The sequence below is a fragment of the Capra hircus genome (genome assembly GCF_001704415.2).
Source record: "Capra hircus breed San Clemente chromosome X unlocalized genomic scaffold, ASM170441v1, whole genome shotgun sequence".
In the NCBI taxonomy this organism is placed as follows: Eukaryota; Metazoa; Chordata; class Mammalia; order Artiodactyla; family Bovidae; genus Capra; species Capra hircus.
This window is the reverse complement of record NW_017189516.1, coordinates 11541895-11561629: the sequence shown is the minus strand read 5'-3', so window position 1 is coordinate 11561629 and position 19735 is coordinate 11541895. Positions and strand designations below refer to the sequence as shown.

The 19735-nt window shown below is 47.2% G+C and overlaps 2 protein-coding genes across 5 annotated transcripts in view; one reads left to right on the top strand and one right to left on the bottom strand.

The window, feature by feature from the left end:
* The window catches only part of EDA (ectodysplasin A), a 338578-nt gene extending 333970 nt beyond the window's left edge, over positions 1-4608 (top strand). For all 4 annotated transcript variants that reach the window (XM_018043984.1, XM_018043983.1, XM_018043982.1 and 1 more), the window contains exon 8: positions 723-4608. In XM_018043984.1, the coding sequence (XP_017899473.1) occupies positions 723-974 (252 nt within the window). In that variant the 3' untranslated portion in view covers positions 975-4608. The remainder of the gene's footprint in view (positions 1-722) is intronic.
* A 760-nt stretch (positions 4609-5368) lies between these two features.
* AWAT2 (acyl-CoA wax alcohol acyltransferase 2) lies at positions 5369-16726 on the bottom strand. The gene is made up of 7 exons (XM_005700711.3): positions 16573-16726; positions 8756-8866; positions 8325-8395; positions 7875-8079; positions 7455-7629; positions 6490-6689; positions 5369-6276 (listed from the first exon to the last, which is right to left on the bottom strand). The coding sequence occupies exons 1-7, from the start codon at positions 16655-16657 to the stop codon at positions 6122-6124; spliced, it is 1002 nt and encodes a 333-aa protein (XP_005700768.1). The 5' UTR covers positions 16658-16726; the 3' UTR covers positions 5369-6121.
* Positions 16727-19735: the final 3009 nt, after the last annotated feature.

Below are 19735 nucleotides of genomic sequence, written 5' to 3'. Positions count from 1 at the left end.
GCAAATCCCCTGGATGTCATGCTACTGAACACAGCTTAGCACTTCCTTCTGTTCACCAAGTAAAGTTAGTTTTGCCCGTCCACGTTCTTTATCTCTTATGTGACGGATCTCTCTCCATCTCTCTGGACCTGTTCTTCTATCAGTAGACGAGAGGACCAAGGGGCACTGGGAGAATCAGTGAGAAATTCAGCAGCGGGGGAGGGGGGCTATAAGCAGAAAGAACTGAAGAACCCACAAATTGCTCCTGCGCCCTCTTAGGGGAATCAATGACTTCTAAGTTTTTCTACAAATAGTTCCTAAGGCTAGAAATTGACAATTGATTCATAGTCATTTGTGTCTGCAACACCGATCGAGCTCCTAGTGTGTGAAGAGAACTGTGCTTCACACTAGGGCCAAAGAGAGCAGCCGGCGGGGTAGGGAGCTAGGGGAGGTAAAGTGATGAGTGAGGCCTGGCTCATTCACCTTGCAGAGTCTCCCCGGCCATATGCTATTGAAAGGAAGGTTTCCAGCTCCCTGAGCCCAATGGAGGGGAGGCAGGACAGTGAATAAGCCTGTCGCCCCACCTGTCCTGTGGTCTGACTAGCGTGTCTTCAGGTGGCACTGCTCCCTTCACGAGGCACAGTGGCAACTCGCATGAGTGGGTCCTGTCTACTGGTCACCAGGGAGGGCCCCACCCTCTCCTTCTGCTCGCCCCCAATCCCTTCTTGTTGCCTCTCCCCCAGGTATACTACATCAACTTCACTGACTTTGCCAGCTATGAGGTGGTGGTGGACGAGAAGCCCTTCCTGCAGTGCACCCGCAGTATTGAGACCGGCAAAACCAACTACAACACTTGTTATACAGCAGGTGTCTGCCTCCTCAAAGCCCGGCAGAAGATCGCCGTGAAGATGGTGCACGCTGACATCTCTATCAACATGAGCAAGCACACCACCTTCTTCGGGGCCATCAGGCTGGGCGAGGCCCCTGCATCCTAGATCCCTCCAACCTCGTTTTGCCCCTGCCCATGCCCCTACCCCAGGTTAGGGAGCTAGGACTCCCAGAACCTCTAAGTGCTGCTGTGGAATGAGGTATGTGGGTGTCACAGCTGCAGAGAAAAATTTCCCAGTGCTATTTATTCCCCAGTAATTCCAAGATGACAAGGCCAACTTGACTCTCCAGATTGACCTGGAGTGAACAGGACAGTTGATGAAGCCCCAGGGTTGGTGTGAAGCAGAACCTTCCTCCTTGGCTCCCCATTGACTGCTTCTAGCATGACTATAACCTCAAGGTCCCTGGTGTCATTCTGTTGCACTAAAGTGAGGGGCTTAGGCAGCAGGCGAGAAGTAGCAACAGTACAGCCCAAACTGTGGGGCAAGCCTTTGACCTCGAAGGGTGCGTGTAGGGTGGGATGGTAACATTGCAGCCTAAGGAGAGCGGCAAGGAGGGAAATGCAGGTGCTTGTTACAGAAACCAGGGGAGAAGCCTACCAGATGGTCTTCCCACTCTCACTGATCCGTGTGCCAGCAGTTGGCAGGGCTTTGGGGAGAGAAGCTTTGCTTTTCCTTGAAGCATTTGCAGGGCATGGCCATACACCTGCCTGTATAAGAACCAGAGGCCATGCTTGGGGCCACGTGTCTTTCACTTTGTTTACAGCTGTGCTCCAAGCTCAGAAAACTGCCCAGATCCCTGCACAATTGTCCCTTTCCCAGCCTGGTGAGAACTCCCATTTTTTTCCTCGCCATAGCCTACCTCTGTCTGAGACTGGTGCCTATCCCGGGACCTGTGTTTGTGTGAGTCTGAGATACTCTTTAGATTACCTGGGCACAAAGGAAGTTATCCATGTATTAAGCAGCACCAATATTCATCTAGTCGAGTTATGTCTGGGGGCAAAGAGTTGAACTGGATGACCTCCAAAAGTGCCTTCAAATTCTAGTACCTAGGCAGCTGCCAAGCTAGCCTACTAAAATTCCCAAACCCTAGACTGACCCTGGGCATCAGCAAGGCAGAGCTTTTTATCAGACCCAGAAAGAGTAAGAGCTGGGGATAGGACAGGGTTTTCTTCACGTGTATTGCAATCCAAGTGGTCATTAGCATAGACCTTGTCTGAAAGGACAACAGCTGATGCCCTACTAATCACGTACCACTCCCTTTCTTCTCTCTGGCTCAATAAAACCACAGCACAGAAGAGTCTCCGTGGATTCCAGTGCTGCTTCCCTGAATCCAGGCTCAAGAGGAGGCAGTGTCTAGGCAATGGGCAGGCTTGTGCCCGCTAGTCAGGCCCAAAGACACCTTTCCCCCACCCTCAAGCTTCCCATCGAATCATATGATAGGATCATGCAAGGGTCTTATTTCTAACTGTCTGGGCCCAGTCTGGGTGCTGGGTCTGTAGCCCAAACCTGAGAGAGCCAGTCTTGTAGAATCTGCTACTTTCACTCATGGAACAAATTTCCTTCTGCAGAGAAAGGGAGTAAGGTCCTTCATGCAGCTGAAATCCACCGAGAACAATTGGTACTCATTTCCCTACTGTGCCTTCGTTTTTTAAGAAACTATGCTGCTTGGCCCTTCAAGGATCAGAGCAAGAGGGAGTGAGCTACTCCACCATTATCTGGTTGCTAATGATAGCCTTCCCACCCCAGATGAGGCAAGCTTGAGGCATGTGTTTGACCCCAGATCCTATAAAGTGCCTTAGACAGTCCTCAGCAGAATCTGATGAGAACCTTTCCTTAAAGTTTGTATTTTCCCTGTCTCCATTGATAATATTACCAACCCCATCATTTAGACGAGGCTCAGAGGTTGAGTGCTTTGAGCAGGATCTCACCCAATTTAAGTCATACCTGGGGCTTTCAACCAGGTCTGACTGTGAAGCTCTTCTGTTCTTCCCCCCAGCATTGTTTTGAATTTGGAATCCAAGAGAGAACCAATCAAACTGGTAATATGGACCCCAAATCCCTGAGGGATCTAGGGAGAAACCCAGAGAGGCTCATTTTCGTTCCTTGATGGTAGCACCTTTTCTCTTGACTGCCAAGGGCTCTGGGACAAAAGAGTAGGCCATTTCTTTGGGAAACTCCCATCAGCCTTAGAGCTTTTGTGTTCAGAAGAAGTGTTTTGGTAGCATGCCCAAGCAGCAGGCCTCCAGTACCCACAGAACAGATACCCCTTGTGTTCTTTCATCCGATGAAAGAACCAACCAATGAACCAGCCATTGGGCACGGAGCCCCTCCTGTGGACAAGGGCTTCCTCTGGTTGCCCTTCAGGCAAGTTAAAGGAGCTGGTCACTTCCCACAGCTAGAGTGACTCCTTATCTCTTTCTGCCGTACCACAGAGACCTCTGTATTACCAGGATCTCTCAGGGATGCAAAGAAAGCCCAAGAGAGGTCTGGATGAGACGAGGGAAGCAAAAGACTTCCTAATTGTGCCACTAAAGGGCATTCTGACACCAACCCTCTTCTCTAGGTATGGAGGGGATTAGAGGGAAAATAGGATTCACACAGGACTCTTATTCATTGTGACTCTTCAAATGCAGCTCTGGAGGGAGAGGGGTGATGAGGGAAGCAAGAGGTAGCTGGGGAGCCCTGTTGCTGCAAAGTTATTGAAGTCATTTACTCTTAAGAAAATGTGGAGCTAGATTCACCCCCTTGGAATTACACCAACATGGCTTTAGAAAGCTGAGGCTAGCATGGAGGATGGGATGAGGACATTTGTGAGCAAGCGGATGACAGAGGTTTGAAGGAGAATTGCATGGTGGGGGCTTTACCAGCTGCTCCGGCTCCAACAGCCAAAGCTGGCACAAAAGGCAGCTGTTGGGGACCCCCTTCATCCATCCTGAGCCAAATTTCTTTTTGATGAGCAATAAAGGGCTAGGAACCCTGAAGGTGAACAAAAAGTTTGAGCCATGTGTGAATATGTGTGTTTTATGTAACTTCTGGTGGATGCAAATAGATTCAGAGAAATTAAGAACTCGAGAGGCCCTTAGAAGTAATCTAGCCCAACCTACCTTCTACCCTACTCATGTGGAAACTGAGGAAACAGAGAGGGAAGGCGACCTTCCTGAGGTGTGGGGGCCCCAACCTCCAGACTCAGCAAGGTGAGGGAGGCACAGTCTGTGTCCCACACAGCCCCCTTCTTTCTGCAACCCACGGACTCAAGTCTGGAAGTGCTTGGCCCTCTTCTGGAGCCTAGCCAGGCAGAGAATGCATGGCCACAGCCTTTGTCAGACTGCTTCCTTCCCCAGGGCCCTTCCCCAGCTTCTGCCTCAGGATGGAAGCCTCCGGACAGGCCCAACTGCAGGGAGTCCTGGGGCTGCCTCAGGACTCCCCCCTGCCTGAAGTCTTCCCTAGGCCATGTGAGCACAAAAAAAGAACTGGATATTTTCCTTGTAATCCATTTTAGGGCTCTCTCCAAGTGGAGTTGGGATATGTCATTTCTTTAGTCAAAAGCTTCCAGCTGGGAGAGGGGAAGGGCTGCATGGTGAGGGTGGCCTGGAGCAGGCCCAATGCTGCTTTGGGGATCAGCATCCAGTGTGAGATACTGTGTATGTATATAAACTATACATAATGTATATAAACCGGGATGTAAGTTTGTGTAAATTAATGGTTTATTCTTTGCAAATAAAGCTTTTTCCCCTTGTTCTTAAAATCAGCTTGAGTACTTCCTACCTGCTAGGTGCCTTTGGGGGGTGTTGGGGCGGCTTGTGGGATCTTAGTTCCCTGAACAGGACTGAACCTGCACCCTCAGCAGGTTCCTGAAGCCTGGAATCCTAACCACTGGACCACCAGGAAATTCCACTACATGCTTCTTTGACACCACACATGAACTGGGAGAAGAACTGAGGCACCCATTTCAGACGGGGCAGCAGAAGCAAGGTGGTCTGAGTTTCCTGTCAGAACATCCCATATCCTCTCTGTGTCCCAGCCCACATACACCCATCCCCATCACCTGGGTCTTTTCCTGTAACTGCATGTCCAATAGGCTAGGGGTCCTGCAAAAACGAACATTTTCCTGAGATGAAGACACAGCAGGGAGTCACCCTCAGCTTGAGACCCTGACTTCTGCAACATTCTTCAGGCCTGGGCCCCAAACAGCTTGGGTAGATCCAGCCTCCAGCTCCACATGATGTATCACTCATTTTGCAGAGGAGACCAACATTAAAGAGTTAAAGTAGCTCCCCAAGCTCATTCAACTAGAAAGATTACTTAAACTTTCAAACAACTGTTGACAAGATCCTATAGTGTCAACTTTCTTCTTTAAAAATTAGGAATTTCCCTGGCTGTCCAGTGGTTAAGACTCCTCACTTGCAGGGGGCACAGGTTTGATCTCTGGTCAGAGAACTAAGATCCCACGTGCTGAGTGGCAAACAAACAAGAAATAAAATAGACAAACTTGAAAAAATAACAATAAAAATAGATTAGAATTTTTTTAATTGGATAAACTTTATTCTAAACATCGAGATGTCATGACATTTAGGGCATTGTTTGCTCAGGGATAAGCAGTGGGCAAAATAGTTGGAGAATAATTTTGTGTAGCTCTCCAGTATACAAAGTTCAATCACATTCAGTATTATCGTCCCACTAACCTTTGAAGTAAGCACTAGAGGAACTATCTCATTTCACAGATGAGGAAACAGACTCAGAGGAGACTGATTGTTTCAAGTCATAGGGTTTGAAGGTGGAGGGGCCTGAATTCAAAGCCCACTGGATCTCAAGGCCTCCAGTCCTGGAGAAGCCTTGATGCCAGAAGATGGGGCTGCTTAAGAGCTGAAGAGAAAGACAAGAACAGGGATCCTAGGGAATAAGCTGGTTGGGGCACAGACAGTATCAGAGGTGGGCTTTTTATTCTGTCTCTTGTTTTTCTCAGTTCCGATGCTGAATGGGTACCTGTGAGGGAGGTTTCAGGACACCTCTCCCCAGGGCCTTCCCTGCCTTTGGGGTCATCTCCTTGTAACCCCAAGGTAAAGTCAGAGAAGAGCTGGAAGGAGAGAGATGAAGGAGGAAGAGGGATCCAGAAAACAGCCAAACAGGCACCCACACACACAAACCTGTCACTCCAAGGATTGACCAAGTCAGGAGCAAGAGTCATACAAAAGTCCTCCTGTTCACATGTTCCACACCTTCCAACCAGGCTGAGAGGCCATGAGGGGTGTCTGTCAAGTTACCACCAGCTCTTGGGCCTCTGAGAAGCCAAACTTGGTCTTGTACTGGTCAAACAGTTGGCGCAGGGCATCCACATAGATTGCGTGGTATTTAGCCACCGTCTTATTGCTTGGATTCTCAATCTTGGGCAGTGGTAGAGGCTTCCCAACTGTCAGGGGAAATGGAGAAGTTAAAGGGAAAAGCATCAGAGTGGCTCACTCCTCAGAATGGGCCTCCAGCCCAGGTTCTCCCCCATGCTTCCCCCCACTCTATGCACATCCTGGCCAGCCTCCCTGCCTCTGACCACGGCTAGAGCCAAGGTCTAGCATTGGAACCAGATCCTGTGTCCTAGACGTGGCTGCCAGCTGAAGGGCCCACTTACCAATGGTGGTAACAGGCTGAGCGTAGGGCAGAAGGCCTGGGGAGGTCTCAGTGAGGCCACGCCCATAGAAGGCACAAGGGTAGATGTGCACCATGTTCTGCAACCACTTCTGGAAGCGATTGATGAAGCCCCCCGGGGTGAAAATGTACTGATTGTAGAGTTCCGTCTCCCCAAAGGAGTAGGCCGGGATTACAGCCACCCTGAAGACAAAAAGCATATTCTCTAATGGTTAGAAATGTAGGCTGACCACCAGTGCTCCCTAGGTCTCCTTGTAAGTTCCTTCAGCCCTTAACCCAGCTGGGCCCAGGTCCAAGCTAAGTGGGAGCAATGCGTGGTCTATCCCAGGCTGCCTGCAAGCTAAGGGAGGCAAGGCCCCTTGTGTGTGTGTTAGTCGCTCTGTCATGTCCAACTCTGTGATCCCGCAGACTGTACCCACCAGGCTTCTCTGTCCATGGGATCCTCGAGGCAAGAATACCAGAATGGGTTGTCATTCCCTTCTTCAGGGGATCTTCCTGACCCAGGGATCGAACCTGGGTCTCCCGTATCATAGGCAGATTTCTTACCATCTGAGCCACCAGGGAAGCTCCAGCGAGTCCCAGACCCTCCTGTAAACCCACATTGTCTGAGACACTGGAAGCTAGGAGCCAAGGGCCATTTCTTTTTGGTTTCTTCCCTTTCACCCACATGGGAATTTTGGCTTTCTCTGACATCCAGTTGCAGCCAGTCACCTTTTTAGAGAGACTGGTTCAGATGAGATGCTAGTCTGAGGCAGATCAGGTTCCAGGCTGGCCTGCTGGCCTTTCTTCAGAAGCAGAAATGCCTCTAGAACCTGACCCAGCCTCTACTCCACAATAGAAGCGACTTTACCCCTCCCTCTTTAAATATCATTTCCTCAAAACCTCTTCCTCCTTCCCTGCTGGGCTTTTGGATCCCCTCTCCCCAATCTGGACCAGAAGTGTCCTTACCCATGTCGAAGGGCCATGCGTATGAAGCCAGTGCGGCTCTTCAGGAACAGAGTGGTAGATCCAGGCAGGCCATATTTGCACTCAGCCAGGCCACCAACCACCACCATCAGCATGTTGCCTGTGCCTCTACGGGTAAGCAGGAAGTCCATGGAGGATTGGCTCACAGAGCAGGCCCCTGGTAGGCAGGAAAAACCAAAAGATCATTGGTGACCTGCTAAACCTGCTAACTTTCCTCCCTACTTCTTCTAAGGTGGGGAGAACCCTCCTTAGGGAAGGGCTCTCTTAGACAGCTGAGCCTAAAGTAGTTTTTCAGACCAGAGGGGATTGCAGAGCCAGCCTTGTTCTCACCTATTCACCCAATACTTCTTTCTCTGGCAGCCATGTATTTCTTCAGCTTTCCAACCCCAGGAGCCAACTCACCTACAGACATGACATATTCTCTGAGGAAAGGCACCCAGAAAAAGGCCCCCACTGTGAGGATATAAGGAGTGATGCCAGGAAACGTCTTGGAGAAGCCTGACATCTCTGTGGCAAAGTGGCCAAACCATGAATGGGACATGATCCCATGAGGGTGGCAGGCGACGATATAGTTGAGGCTGGGGGAGAGATCATGAGTCTTCAGAAGCTGTGGAGGAAAGTGAAGTCAAGAGAGATATAGCCAGGGAAGAGGTCCTCTCTTTTGGCTAGAGACCTAGAAAGGAAAGGGCTGTTATGTCTGGCCGTGCAAATGGGGTAACACACAACTCTGGGGAGCTTCAGTCACATGGGCCTCAATGTGAATGATGCCCCCACCCCCCGCCCTGCCCCAGCTGCTGCCACAGGGAGTCAGGGCTGGGCCTGGGGCCCCAGTGGGGATCTGGGACTCCTCACCTTGAGTGGGAAGTAATCACAGTACTGTTTCCACAGGCACCATTTCCTCACGCAGGTAAACCGGCGGCCACCTGAAAACAAAGCTGATATAGCTGAGCTTTGTCCACCCTGTTGTCTTCTTCAGAGCCCTTTAGGGCCTGTCTCAGGGTGCCCTCACCCCTTCCTGTTTCCTGCCCCCTTAAGCGACAACCAGGCTGGGAATGAACTTCAGGGCCTGTTTGGGACAGCCCTAGCTCTCTGCTGTACTAGCCGCCCCTCCCCGAGCCCACTCCAGTTCCCTCCTGGGCCTCACTGGCACCTTGAAAAGACCCCTTCCCTCACCTCCACCCCAGACAAAGTCAGGCTGAAGGGCTGCCAGGGAATTGGCAGGAGTATAAGGAGAGGAAGAAAGAGCACGTGGCGAGTGGCAACAGCCCTTCCAGGGCCCTCACCTCTCTCAGGGGTCTTCCAGTCAAAAGCCAGCCAGGTGAGGATGAGCACGGTAATGGGCCAGTACGGCGTGAACACCACCAGGTAGAGGTTGACGGCGATCACAGTGATTACTGGAGGGAGCCCAGGCCAGAGTCAATGAACTGCGAACAGCGCCTCACACTTGCCCTCCCTCTGGGGCTATGTCTACCCCAAGGTCACAAGCACTCTCAGCAGGGCTCACATGACCGTCTTACCTCCTCACCCCATCACATGCCTGCGTGCCCAGAGCCCCAGCATCTGCCCTAGCCTTGGGAACTTGTTTTGAGTCTAGGAGACAAGGTGTTTTCCTCCCTCACTGTGCTCCATGCAGTCAGCCCTCTCCCCCCAGGGCCTGCGCCAGCAGCACTCTGGGCTGCAGTCAATGGCAGGGAGCCAGTGGTGGGTCTCACTGATTTGGCCACCAGAATTTAGGAGTCCTGGAAAGACAGAGCCAGGAATAGTCTTCCTCCAGCTCACATTTTTCTCTCCATATCATCTCTGAGAAGGTGAACAGAATACCAGAGAAAGAGGATGATAACCTTCAGCCAGGTTGGGAGCATGCAGGCTGGCAAACAAGAAACAAAGGAGACTGCACCAGAATACGGTGTGGACCATGCTGAGCTCGAACAAGATAGGAGCAATGTAAGTTAGAGTAGTTAGGACAGACTTCATGGAGGTGAGTCACAGGAAGCCATGCTCAGGATTCTTCCTGGACTCATTTTTTAAAATGACTGTGAATAAGACAGCGAGAGAAAGGGGGTCAAAAGAAAGGTTAGAGAAGACATGAAACACTCCTAATTGAACATGGCAGAATGAACACAAGTTTTATCATGACTCCTTGCTGCAGCCTCATGAAAATTCTTACAGGATGTTTTTTTGTTTGTTTTGTTTTGTTTTGTGTAAAACTTTTTTATTCAGCATAATGTTTTGGGATACAGCCATACTGTTGGGTGTATCAATAGTTCCTGTTTATTGCCAAGTGGTTTTCCATTATATGAATGAATCATGGTTTATTTATATGCTCCCCTTTTTACAGAATATAGGTTTTCTATTTTTTTCTTTTTTAATATAAATTTATTTATTTTAATTGGAGGCTAATTATTTTACAATATTGTATTGGTTTTGCCATACATCAACATGAATCCGCCACAGGTATACGCGTGTTCCCCATCCTGAACCTCCAAGCAATCTATAGATTCAATGCAATCCCTATCAAGCTACCAACGGTATTTTTCACAGAGCTAGAACAAATAATTTCACAATTTGTATGGAAATACAAAAAACCTCCAATAGCCAAAGCAATCTTGAGAAAGAAAAATGGAACTGAAGGAATCAACCTGCCTGACTTTAGGCTCTACAGTCATCAAGACAGTATGGTACTGGCACAGGATGTTTTAAAAGAGAGATTCTGCAAGGAAAAAGAAAATCAGAGAGATGCCAAAGGTGACTGAAAGCTATCAGCAAAATGTTTGCCTGCTAGACAGTGAGCAGAGGAGGGATTAACTGACTGAGAACAAGAAAGTTGAAATGTAGTTACTTGCGAGGGGGAGTGTCTACAAGAGTAAACCTGTTTGCACTGGAGAATCTAGGAAAGACTCAGAATTTGGAAATACCAGGTGTTACAAAAAGTAGATGTAACAGGGCTTGATGGCAAATGTATCAAAGAAGTAGTTAAAACCCCAGACCTCTTCTCTTTCACTATACAGCTGGGCCATGGGAGGATTATTCTCTGAAATAAAATGAACCAAAGAGACTCTAGACTCAGATACTTACACTAGATATAGCTAGGATATTCTATATGCAGCCAAATTATTAATCAAGTGTGAAGAGAGAATAAAGACAATTTCAGACATATAGTCAGAGAGTTTGTTTCCCACATCCCTTTCTCAGGAAACTACTGGAGGATGTGCTCCACAAAAATGAGAGAGTAAAGCAAGACAGAGGATAGCATGGGATCCAGGTAAAAAGAAATCCAACAAAGGAAGGAAGTGAGCAGGGCCAGGAATAGAGTGAGGAGAGCATGGCAAAATTCAAGGAGACATTCACTCTCAGGGTCAGGCAAATAGCGACCCAACACTTGCACAGCGCTGAGCATGAACACCTTCTTAGATTGCGCACCCAGGGTGCCTCACGGGTCCTGGAGGCAGCAGTGCTGCATGAGACTGGACTGTAACAGGAGGATGCTGGGCTCCACCAGTGAGGCCCTCAAAGAAGTAAAAAACCGTGGTGGTGAAGGAGAGGAGAAGTGCAGATTCCTGACATGTCTGTGGAGAGTTTGGGGATGAATTATTGATAACTGATAGATAACTAAGAGATAACTAAAATTTAAAATGAAGCAATTAACCCAATCAAAAAATGTTCAGGATATCTAGACATTTCTCCAAAGAAGACTTACAGATGGCCAAAAAACACATGAAAAGATGTTTAATATCACTAATTATTAGAGAAATACAAATCAAAACCACAATGAAGTATCATCTCACACCAGTCAGAATGGCCATCATCAAAAAATCTAAGAACAATAAATACTAGAGGGGATGTGGAGAAAAAGGAACCCTTTTGCACTATTGGTGGGATAGTAAATTGGTGCAACCACTATGGAGAACAGTATGGAGGCTCCTTAAAAAACTAAAAATAGAACTGCCATATGATCCAGCAATCCTACTCCTGGGCATACATCTGAAAGGTTACGTGCACCTCAGTGTTCATTGCAGCACTGTTTACAATAGCCAAGACATGAAAGCGACCTAAACGTTCATTGACAGAGGAACGGAGAACAACGATGTGGTACATATATACAATGCAACATTACTGAGTCATAAAAAGAATGAAATAATACCATTAGTAACAACATGGAAGGACCTGGAGGTTATCATACATAGTAAGCGAAGTAAGTCACACGAGGACAAATACCATATGACATCACTCATATGCAGAACCTAAGTTTTAAAAAACTGGTATAATAAATTTATTTACAAAGCAGACTCACAGATTTCAAAAACAAACTTGTGATCAGAGGAGAAATATGGATGGGGGAATGGATAGATTAGGACCTTGGGATTAATATATACACTACTATATATAAAATAGATAACCAACAAGGATCTACTCAATACTACATGGAACTCTACTCAATATTCTGTAATAGCCTATATGTGCAAATGAATCTGAATATATATGTATAACTGAATCACTTTGCTGTACACCTGAAACTAAACATAGTAAATCATCTATATGCCAACAAACGTTTTAAATAAAAAATAGAGGTAAAAAATAAAATGAAGCAATTATGAATTCCAGAGAAAACAAGAAGTTTCACAAGAAAGGAAATATAATCATAGTGCACTAAGTAGCTCAACTATGGAGAAGATTTGCTAGTCATGGTCAGGGGTTTAAGTAAAACAGCCTGGGTGGTTATGGGGCAAAAGGCATATATGGAGCTGAAATCTAATGTTCCATATTAGGAAGTCAGTGATATTGTCTAAAATCGTTACATTGGAAAATAGTAATATCTAGAATTTTTAAATAGTATAGTTTAGACATATGGAGGTAAATACCAGAAAAAAAAAGAGCTAACAAAGTTGAGAATAGCTGCCTCTAGGGAACATATCTAAGTGTGGAGCAAAGGCCAGCACTTTCAGGTTTTGATGCACTCCTTACAAAACTAGGGCTTCCCTGGTGGCTCAGAGGTTAAAGCGTCTGCCTGCAGTGCAGGAGACCTGGGTTCAGGAAGATCCCCCTGGAGAGGGAAATGGCAACCCACTCCAGTAGTCTTGCCTGGAGGATCCCATGGACAGAGGAGCCTGGGAGGCTACAGTCCACGGGGTCGCAAAGAGTCGGACACGACTGAGTGACTTCACTTTACAAAACTATTTGACTTTCTCAAGAAATAAAGAGAGGCATGGGTCTAGTCCAGAAGAGATTTGTTTCTTTTAGGCTTTGCTTGACCCAGACAGTGTTGGGGATATCTTGGGAGGCAGTGCAGCTTCAGGTGGTGACATGAATCCTGCCCCTTAGCATGAGTATGACCACAAACAAGACTTTGAGCTTCACACTGGCCAAGTGGGGATAGCAACACCAGCTTCCACCTTATCTTTCTCACAGACTCCGTGTGATGGTCTTGTCTCAAGGTCATCAGGGTCCAAATGGATATGATTCCATTGCAGATTCATAGGGTGAAGAGCCGGGAAAGCTTTGAGGGGACAAGCACTGGAACCATCACCTCCTGGGAGCCCAGGCCCGACACTCTTCTATCTGTCGCAGGCTAACTCTCCATGTAGCCCAAAGTCAAGCTCTGATTAAGAGCCCTCTGGGAAGCTGCTCTCTGTCCTCACCCTGCTTTCACCCGCTCTCCTCCTTCTCTGCTCCACCTGCTCCCTCTCTAGCTCACACGGATCCCTGAACCCTCAGTCTCACCTCCTCCCTTTCTCTCTCCCACATCTTCTGATCATCAAGTCCTATGAACTCTACTCCAATTTCTTGAATCCCTCTTCTCCCCTTCACAATTAAGACTGTTCTGGCCCAAATCACCACAATCTCTGACCTGAGTTAGAGTGACAGTCTCTTCCTATAATCAGTTTGGTACCCAAAGCTGTAATGATCTCTCAAAACCACCAATCTGATGCCGTTGCCCTGTGCCCAACCCAGTCACAGCTCCCATGGCCTTCAGGAAAAAGTCCAAACACTTCCATGATTGACAAACCCTGCACAATCTGTCCCCTGCCTCTTTTGCCAGTCTCCTCTGTCTTCCCTCTCCCGCTCTTTCAGCCTTTCATTCAATATTTATTGAGCATCAGTTCTGCAGCTCTTACCCCCTCATTCCACTTAACCACTGGCAGCTTCTTGAATGCTTTACACTCTCCCCTCATCTCAGCTATTGCCCACTCTCTGCCCTGAACACTCTTCCTTCTTCATCTACCTCTTACATGTCCTCTAAGAGTCAACTCAAATTTAATAGAAAAATGGACAAAAGTCATGAATGAGCTGTTAACAGAGAAAGAAATGCTAATTGCTAATAAATACATAAGAATACTTTATAATTGACAAAGTTGAAAATAAGGCTCATTGTTGTTTACACCTGTCACTCTGGTGGTGGCAGAAAGGAGTGTGCATCAGGCCTGTTCCCTTTCCTGCTCACTCAGTGGTCATCTCTGAAGCCACATTTTTCAGCATCACAGTTTTGAGGTGCCTCCATCAGCCTGAACATTTGTATCCACAGAGAGCAGAGATTCCCACCAACCTGTGCTGGGTGTTTAACATAAACAAGAAATAATCATTTGTTGAGTTAAGCCACTGAGATTTCCACATTAGTTGGTTACCATAGCATACATGGGCCAGTCCAATTATTCCACTCTCACATGCCCATTTTACAAATGAAGAAAACAAGACTCAGAGAAGATCAATAAACTGCTCAAGGAGCACAGATAGTAAGAAGTAGAGCTGTGATTCAAAAACAGGCAGTCTGACTCAGAGACTGTGCTTTTCACATTCCTGGTTTTTTTGTTTGTTTGTTTTTTGTGTTTTTTTTTTTTTTCCTCTTGGCTATATGTGTATGTGTACAGGCATGGTGGTGGTGGTAGTTTAATCACTAAATCATGTCTGACTTGAAATCCCATGGACTGTAGACTACCAGGCTCCTTTGTTCATGGGATTTCCCAGGCAAGAACACTGGAGTGGGTTGCCGTTTCCTTCTCCAGGGGATCTTCCCAACCCAGGGATCAAACCCAAGTCTCCTGCTTTGCAGGCAGTCTCCTGCCTTTCAGGTGGATTCTTTACAGGCTGAGCCACCAGGAAAGCCCTGCACACACACACACACACACACACACACACACACACACACACACACACGCGCGCGTATATCCATAATTTCTGGCTGTGTGCTTAGTCACTCAGCCACGTCCTGCTCTTTGTGATCCCATGGACTGTAGCCCAGTAGGCTCCTCTGTTCATGGGGATTATCCAGGCAAGAATACTGGAGTGGGTTGCCATGCCCTCCTCCAGGGAATATTCCCAACCCAGGGATTGACTCCAGGTCTCCCACATTGCAGGTAAATTCTTTAGAAAGTGAACCACCAGGGAAGCCTCAGTTTCTGGCTACATACACACAAACTGTTAACAGTGGTTACCTCTAAGGAGTAACATCCTGGACTAGACTGAGAAAGAGGAGCTACCAGCCTAGAGGTTCCATCCCCTAGCCTGGCCTGGGCTGTCCATCCTGGCCATACTTCTTCCCCTAATATAGTGTGGCTCCTTGGCCATGGGAACATGGTGGCAGTAGGGGGAGGGGGTGGTAATGAGGCAAGCCTGTGGAGATAGGACAAGAACTCAAGAAAGGGTACTCAGCCCTTCCTGAGGAAAGGGCCCCAAGGACTGGGTCACATGGAAGGAGACTGAGAGGCCCAGTTGGGGCCCTGGTCCTCAATAAGAGGTCATTTGGAGCAGACTTTTCTCCCCCTTCAGTCAAAAATTTGTACATACACTGAAGGCCTAGCTTCCTCCTTCCTCTCTGGCATAACATATACACTACGACCACATCCAAATCCAGCCTCCCAATCAGCAGTAAATAAGGAGATGCAGGTGGTAGGGACAGGAGCTCATAGGCCAAAATCAGGCCCTTGTGGACTCAGGCACAGGCCAGCGCTTCCATTTTCTAGCTGTCCAATCTTGGGTGGGCCATTTAGACGGCGTGTACCTCAGCTTCTGTATTTGTACAGTGGAGATGATTAGCCACGTTAGGGGCTTAGAACAGTGCCTGGTGTGGGGGTAAAAAACACAACAGATGTTAGCTAATCCTATATTAGTGTAAGCTATCATTATGTGTGTGTGTAGCTATTAGTGTGTATTATGTGTGATAATAACTTCTGCCTTATAAGGCTGGCAGGAAGCTAAAATGAAACCATAGGTATGAAAATGCCTGGCACTAAGTAAGTAGCTGGTACATATGAATTCCTTTCTCCTGGCCTCTTCTCTGATTGCCCATCATTCCTAGGTTAACACTGCTTTCTTTTTTCTCTTAGCATTCAGGGGTCCTGGCACTCACCCCAGGCAGGCCTCTGAGCCCCCCAGTCCCTGTTCTTTAGCCCACTCTCCCTACTGACCAGCAGTCCCCAAGCTCCCAAGGTCCACCTGCATTCCTCCTTCTCAGATATCTTCCAAGTAGGGGCATTTAGTTCATCCTCTTGCTTCCAGCCAATACTCACCTAAACCACTTAAAAATGAGAATTTTTTTCCAGGCCCCCTTCCGATAGGGATGGTTTGCATCAGCACCTATAGCACTATGGCCAGCAACTAAGTAACTTTCACAAAGAATTTGTAGGGTCGGTAGAGTGAAAAATGGATGGATAAATGGATGAATTCTTTCAGACAAGAGATTTTCAGAGCTCTCTCTGCAACCAAGACAACTGTCTTGCACCGATGGTCTGCTCAGGTCCCTGAGGTCACAGCTATGCCCATTTCCTTGGCAGGCCTCAGTGGAACTGCTTCCTGTCTTTCCCAAACATGCCTTCCAGGACCCACTGATGACCGAGGAGGGCTCACCACACACAACAGCCACAAGTGTGGCTCACACACATGTGCACACACATTCCTGCACAAGCGTGCACCCAGACCCACATGCACACTCGCAGATCCCACAAGGACTGTGTCCAAGTGTGTCAAGCTGGAGGCCGGGATGGCCAACTGTCCTTATTCACCTGAGACAACACTCGTTTCAGCATCCAGAGTCCTGCTAAAACCTATAACTTCTCAGTCCCAGGCAAATCAGGACATCTGGTCACCCTGCCAAAGGCAGAAGACTCACCGATAACAAGGACACTAAGGGCCCACTGGAAAACAGAAAAGACCTCCAGGGAGATCTTGAGGTCCTTCTTGGAGAGCAAAACCATTATGCCCAGGGTCCTTGTGAGTCCAGGTAAGTGCTGTTCAGCTGCCCAGCCCCGATTGCTCAGGGACCAGTGGTGTTTCCTCCCTTTGTGCTTTATTTTTCAGTCCCTGCCTAGTCTCCGCCCCCTACACCCGGGACAGGACCAAAATACAACACGCTGCCTCTGCTTGTCCAGTTCCTTCCAGCCATCTACCCACCTGTACTTTTACCCACTTGGGCAAGGCCTGGGCTGAGATTGTGACACCCTCTTCCTCACCTGTGTAGAGAAGTGTAGATGGAGCTCAGGTGTGGGAAGTGAGTGGAGGTGGGAGTGGGGCTGCTGAGAGGCCTCCAGAGCCAGCGTGGATAGGTGAGAGGGGCCAGGGAAGAATGCAAGGCACACGCGACACCTGTAGCCTGCATTTCTGTTTGTCAGGCCCAAAGGTTTATGGTCTCTCAGTGACAATGTGATTGTGGGGGACAAGGTCACAGGTCACAGCTAGAAATATCTTTGGCCTTTTGCTCAGTCCAGAAGCATTCATTACTCCCCATGAACAAACATCTCTGAACTTTTAGTGAGGGCTGAATAAAGTTTCTATTAAATGAATAAACAAATGTGAGTACATATATCACATTGTTTTGTGTTCATGAAATTCTAGAACAGGCAAAACTGATCTATGGTGAAAAAATTTAGTGGCTGCTTCCACTAGGAGACTGACCAGGAAGGGGCATAAAGGACATTTTGGGAGTAACAACAATATTCTTTTTTAAATTTTTTTTAATTTATTTTGGGCTGCACTGTTTTTGTTGCTGTGCTTGGGCTTTCCCTAGTTGCTGAGGGTGGGGGCTACTCTCTATTTGCTGTGTTCAGGCTTCTCATTGCAGTGGTTTCTCTTGTTGCAAAGCATGGGCTCTAGGGGGCAAGGGCTTCCGTAGTTGTGGCTTGAGGACTCAATCGCCCCACAGCATGTGGAATCTTCCTGGACCAGGAATCTAACCCATGTGCCCTGCATTGGCAGGCAGACTCTCAACCACTGGACCACCAGGGACGTCCAATATTCTCTGTCTTGATAGAGCTTTGAGTTACCCAGGTAAAAAACTCATTTGTCAAATGATACAAATGAATGTATTTGCAAAACAGAAATAGATCCACAGACAGAAAACAAACCTATGCTTAGCAAAAGGGAAAGGTGAGGGAGGGATAAATTAGGAGTTTGGGATTAACAGATACACACTGCTGCTGCTGCTGCTGCTGCTGCTGCTAAGTCGCTTCAGTTGTGTCCGACTCTGTGCGACCCCATAAACGGCAGCCCACCAGGCTCCCCCATCCCTGGGATACTCTAGGCAAGAACACTGGAGTGGGTTGCCATTTCCTTCTCCAATGCATGAAAGTGAAAAGTGAAAGTGAAGTCGCATGGACTGCAGCCTACCAGGCTCCTCTGTCCATGGGATTTTCCAGGCAAGAGTACTGGAGTGGGGTGCCATTGCCTTCTCCAGATACACACTACTATATGCAAAATAACTAACAAGGACCTATTTATAGCACAGGAACTCTACTCAATATTCTCTAATAACCTATGTGTGAAATTGAATATATATGCATATAACTGAATCACCATGCTATATACGTGAAACTAACACAATATTGTAAACAAACTATACTTTCATTTCTCTTTCCATAAAAGAGAAAAGAACTCATTTGTCAAAACTCAGCAAATGTACAATTAAGACTTGTGCATTTCTCTGTAGGTCAAGCTGACTCCCTGGTGGCTCAGTGGTAAAGAGTTCACCTGCAATACAGGAGACTTGGGTTAAATCCCTGGGTCAGGAAGATCCACTAGAAAGGATTGGACCCACTTCAGTATTCTTGCCTGGAGAATTCCATGGACAGAGAGGAGCCTGGTGGGCTTTAGTCAATGGGGTCACATAGAGTCGGACACAACTGAGCAACTAACACATTTCTCTGTATGCTGCAAATTTTACCTAAAAGTAAACAAATATTGAACTCTCTTTAATGCTGATGTGTTTAAGGGTGAGGAGAACTGATGGCTGCAATGTATTTTGAAATGCATGTAGGAGGTATTGACAGCTAGATAAAGGGATATATTGATGGACAGATGTGTGAGAAATCGAACATAGCAAAATATTATCTATACAGTCTAGGTAGCTGGTGTTCACTCTATAAATCTTTCAACCATTCTGCAGACTTAAAAATTTTTATAATAAAATTTTGCCAAAAATTTTTCCCTCAAAGCTACAATGAAAAAATATTTAGAAATACAATTTCTCCAGGCATGGCATATGCGCATATGGCCTTTGTGTGTGTGTTGTATGTACACAGTTAAATATTTATCTAGTTGTTAATACATGTTTATATATCCATTTCACTAGGTGTCATCTCCAGTATCTGTTTGTATGCTGTGGGGATGTATAAATGTGAAAACAACTAAGTCCAGTCAAGTGTGTGCTGCAGACCAAGGCAATGCACGTGTGAAAGGCTGAAGGGGTTTCTTGCTGCAGCACAGAATTACTGAAGACATAGTATACGCCAGGGATTGCTCTGGACAGCTGGGCTATATCAGTGAGCAAAACAAATTTATAAAAACAAGTCAAGCTTTCATGAAGTTTACACTCTGGTAGGGGAAGACAGATAATAGAAATGAATTACTTAACTAATTATATAGCTCATTGTCAAGCGATAAGTGCTATGGGAAAATAAATTGAAGAGAGTAAGGAGCCAGAGTACAGGAAGTGGGGAGGGGTTAGGTGGGGAGATCAGGCTCTACAATTTTAAAAGGAGTGGTCAGGGACGGCCATAACAAGAAGGTGGCATCTGAGCAAAGACTTGAAGGAGATGAGGAAGCAAGAAATGCTCCTGTCTGGACTGAGAATGTTCCAGGCAGAAGGCACAGCCAGATCACAGACCCTAAGCGGGGATATGCCTGTCAGATGCAGAGGAGCAGAAACCTTGAGCTGAATGAAAGGAGCTGAGGAGATGAAGTCAGAGAGCTTAGCAGGGCCACAGGGTATCAAGCCTTGACCTTCTATTCCGACTGAAATGGGAGTCAATGTGGGGTTTTGAGCAGAAAGGGGAAAGGAT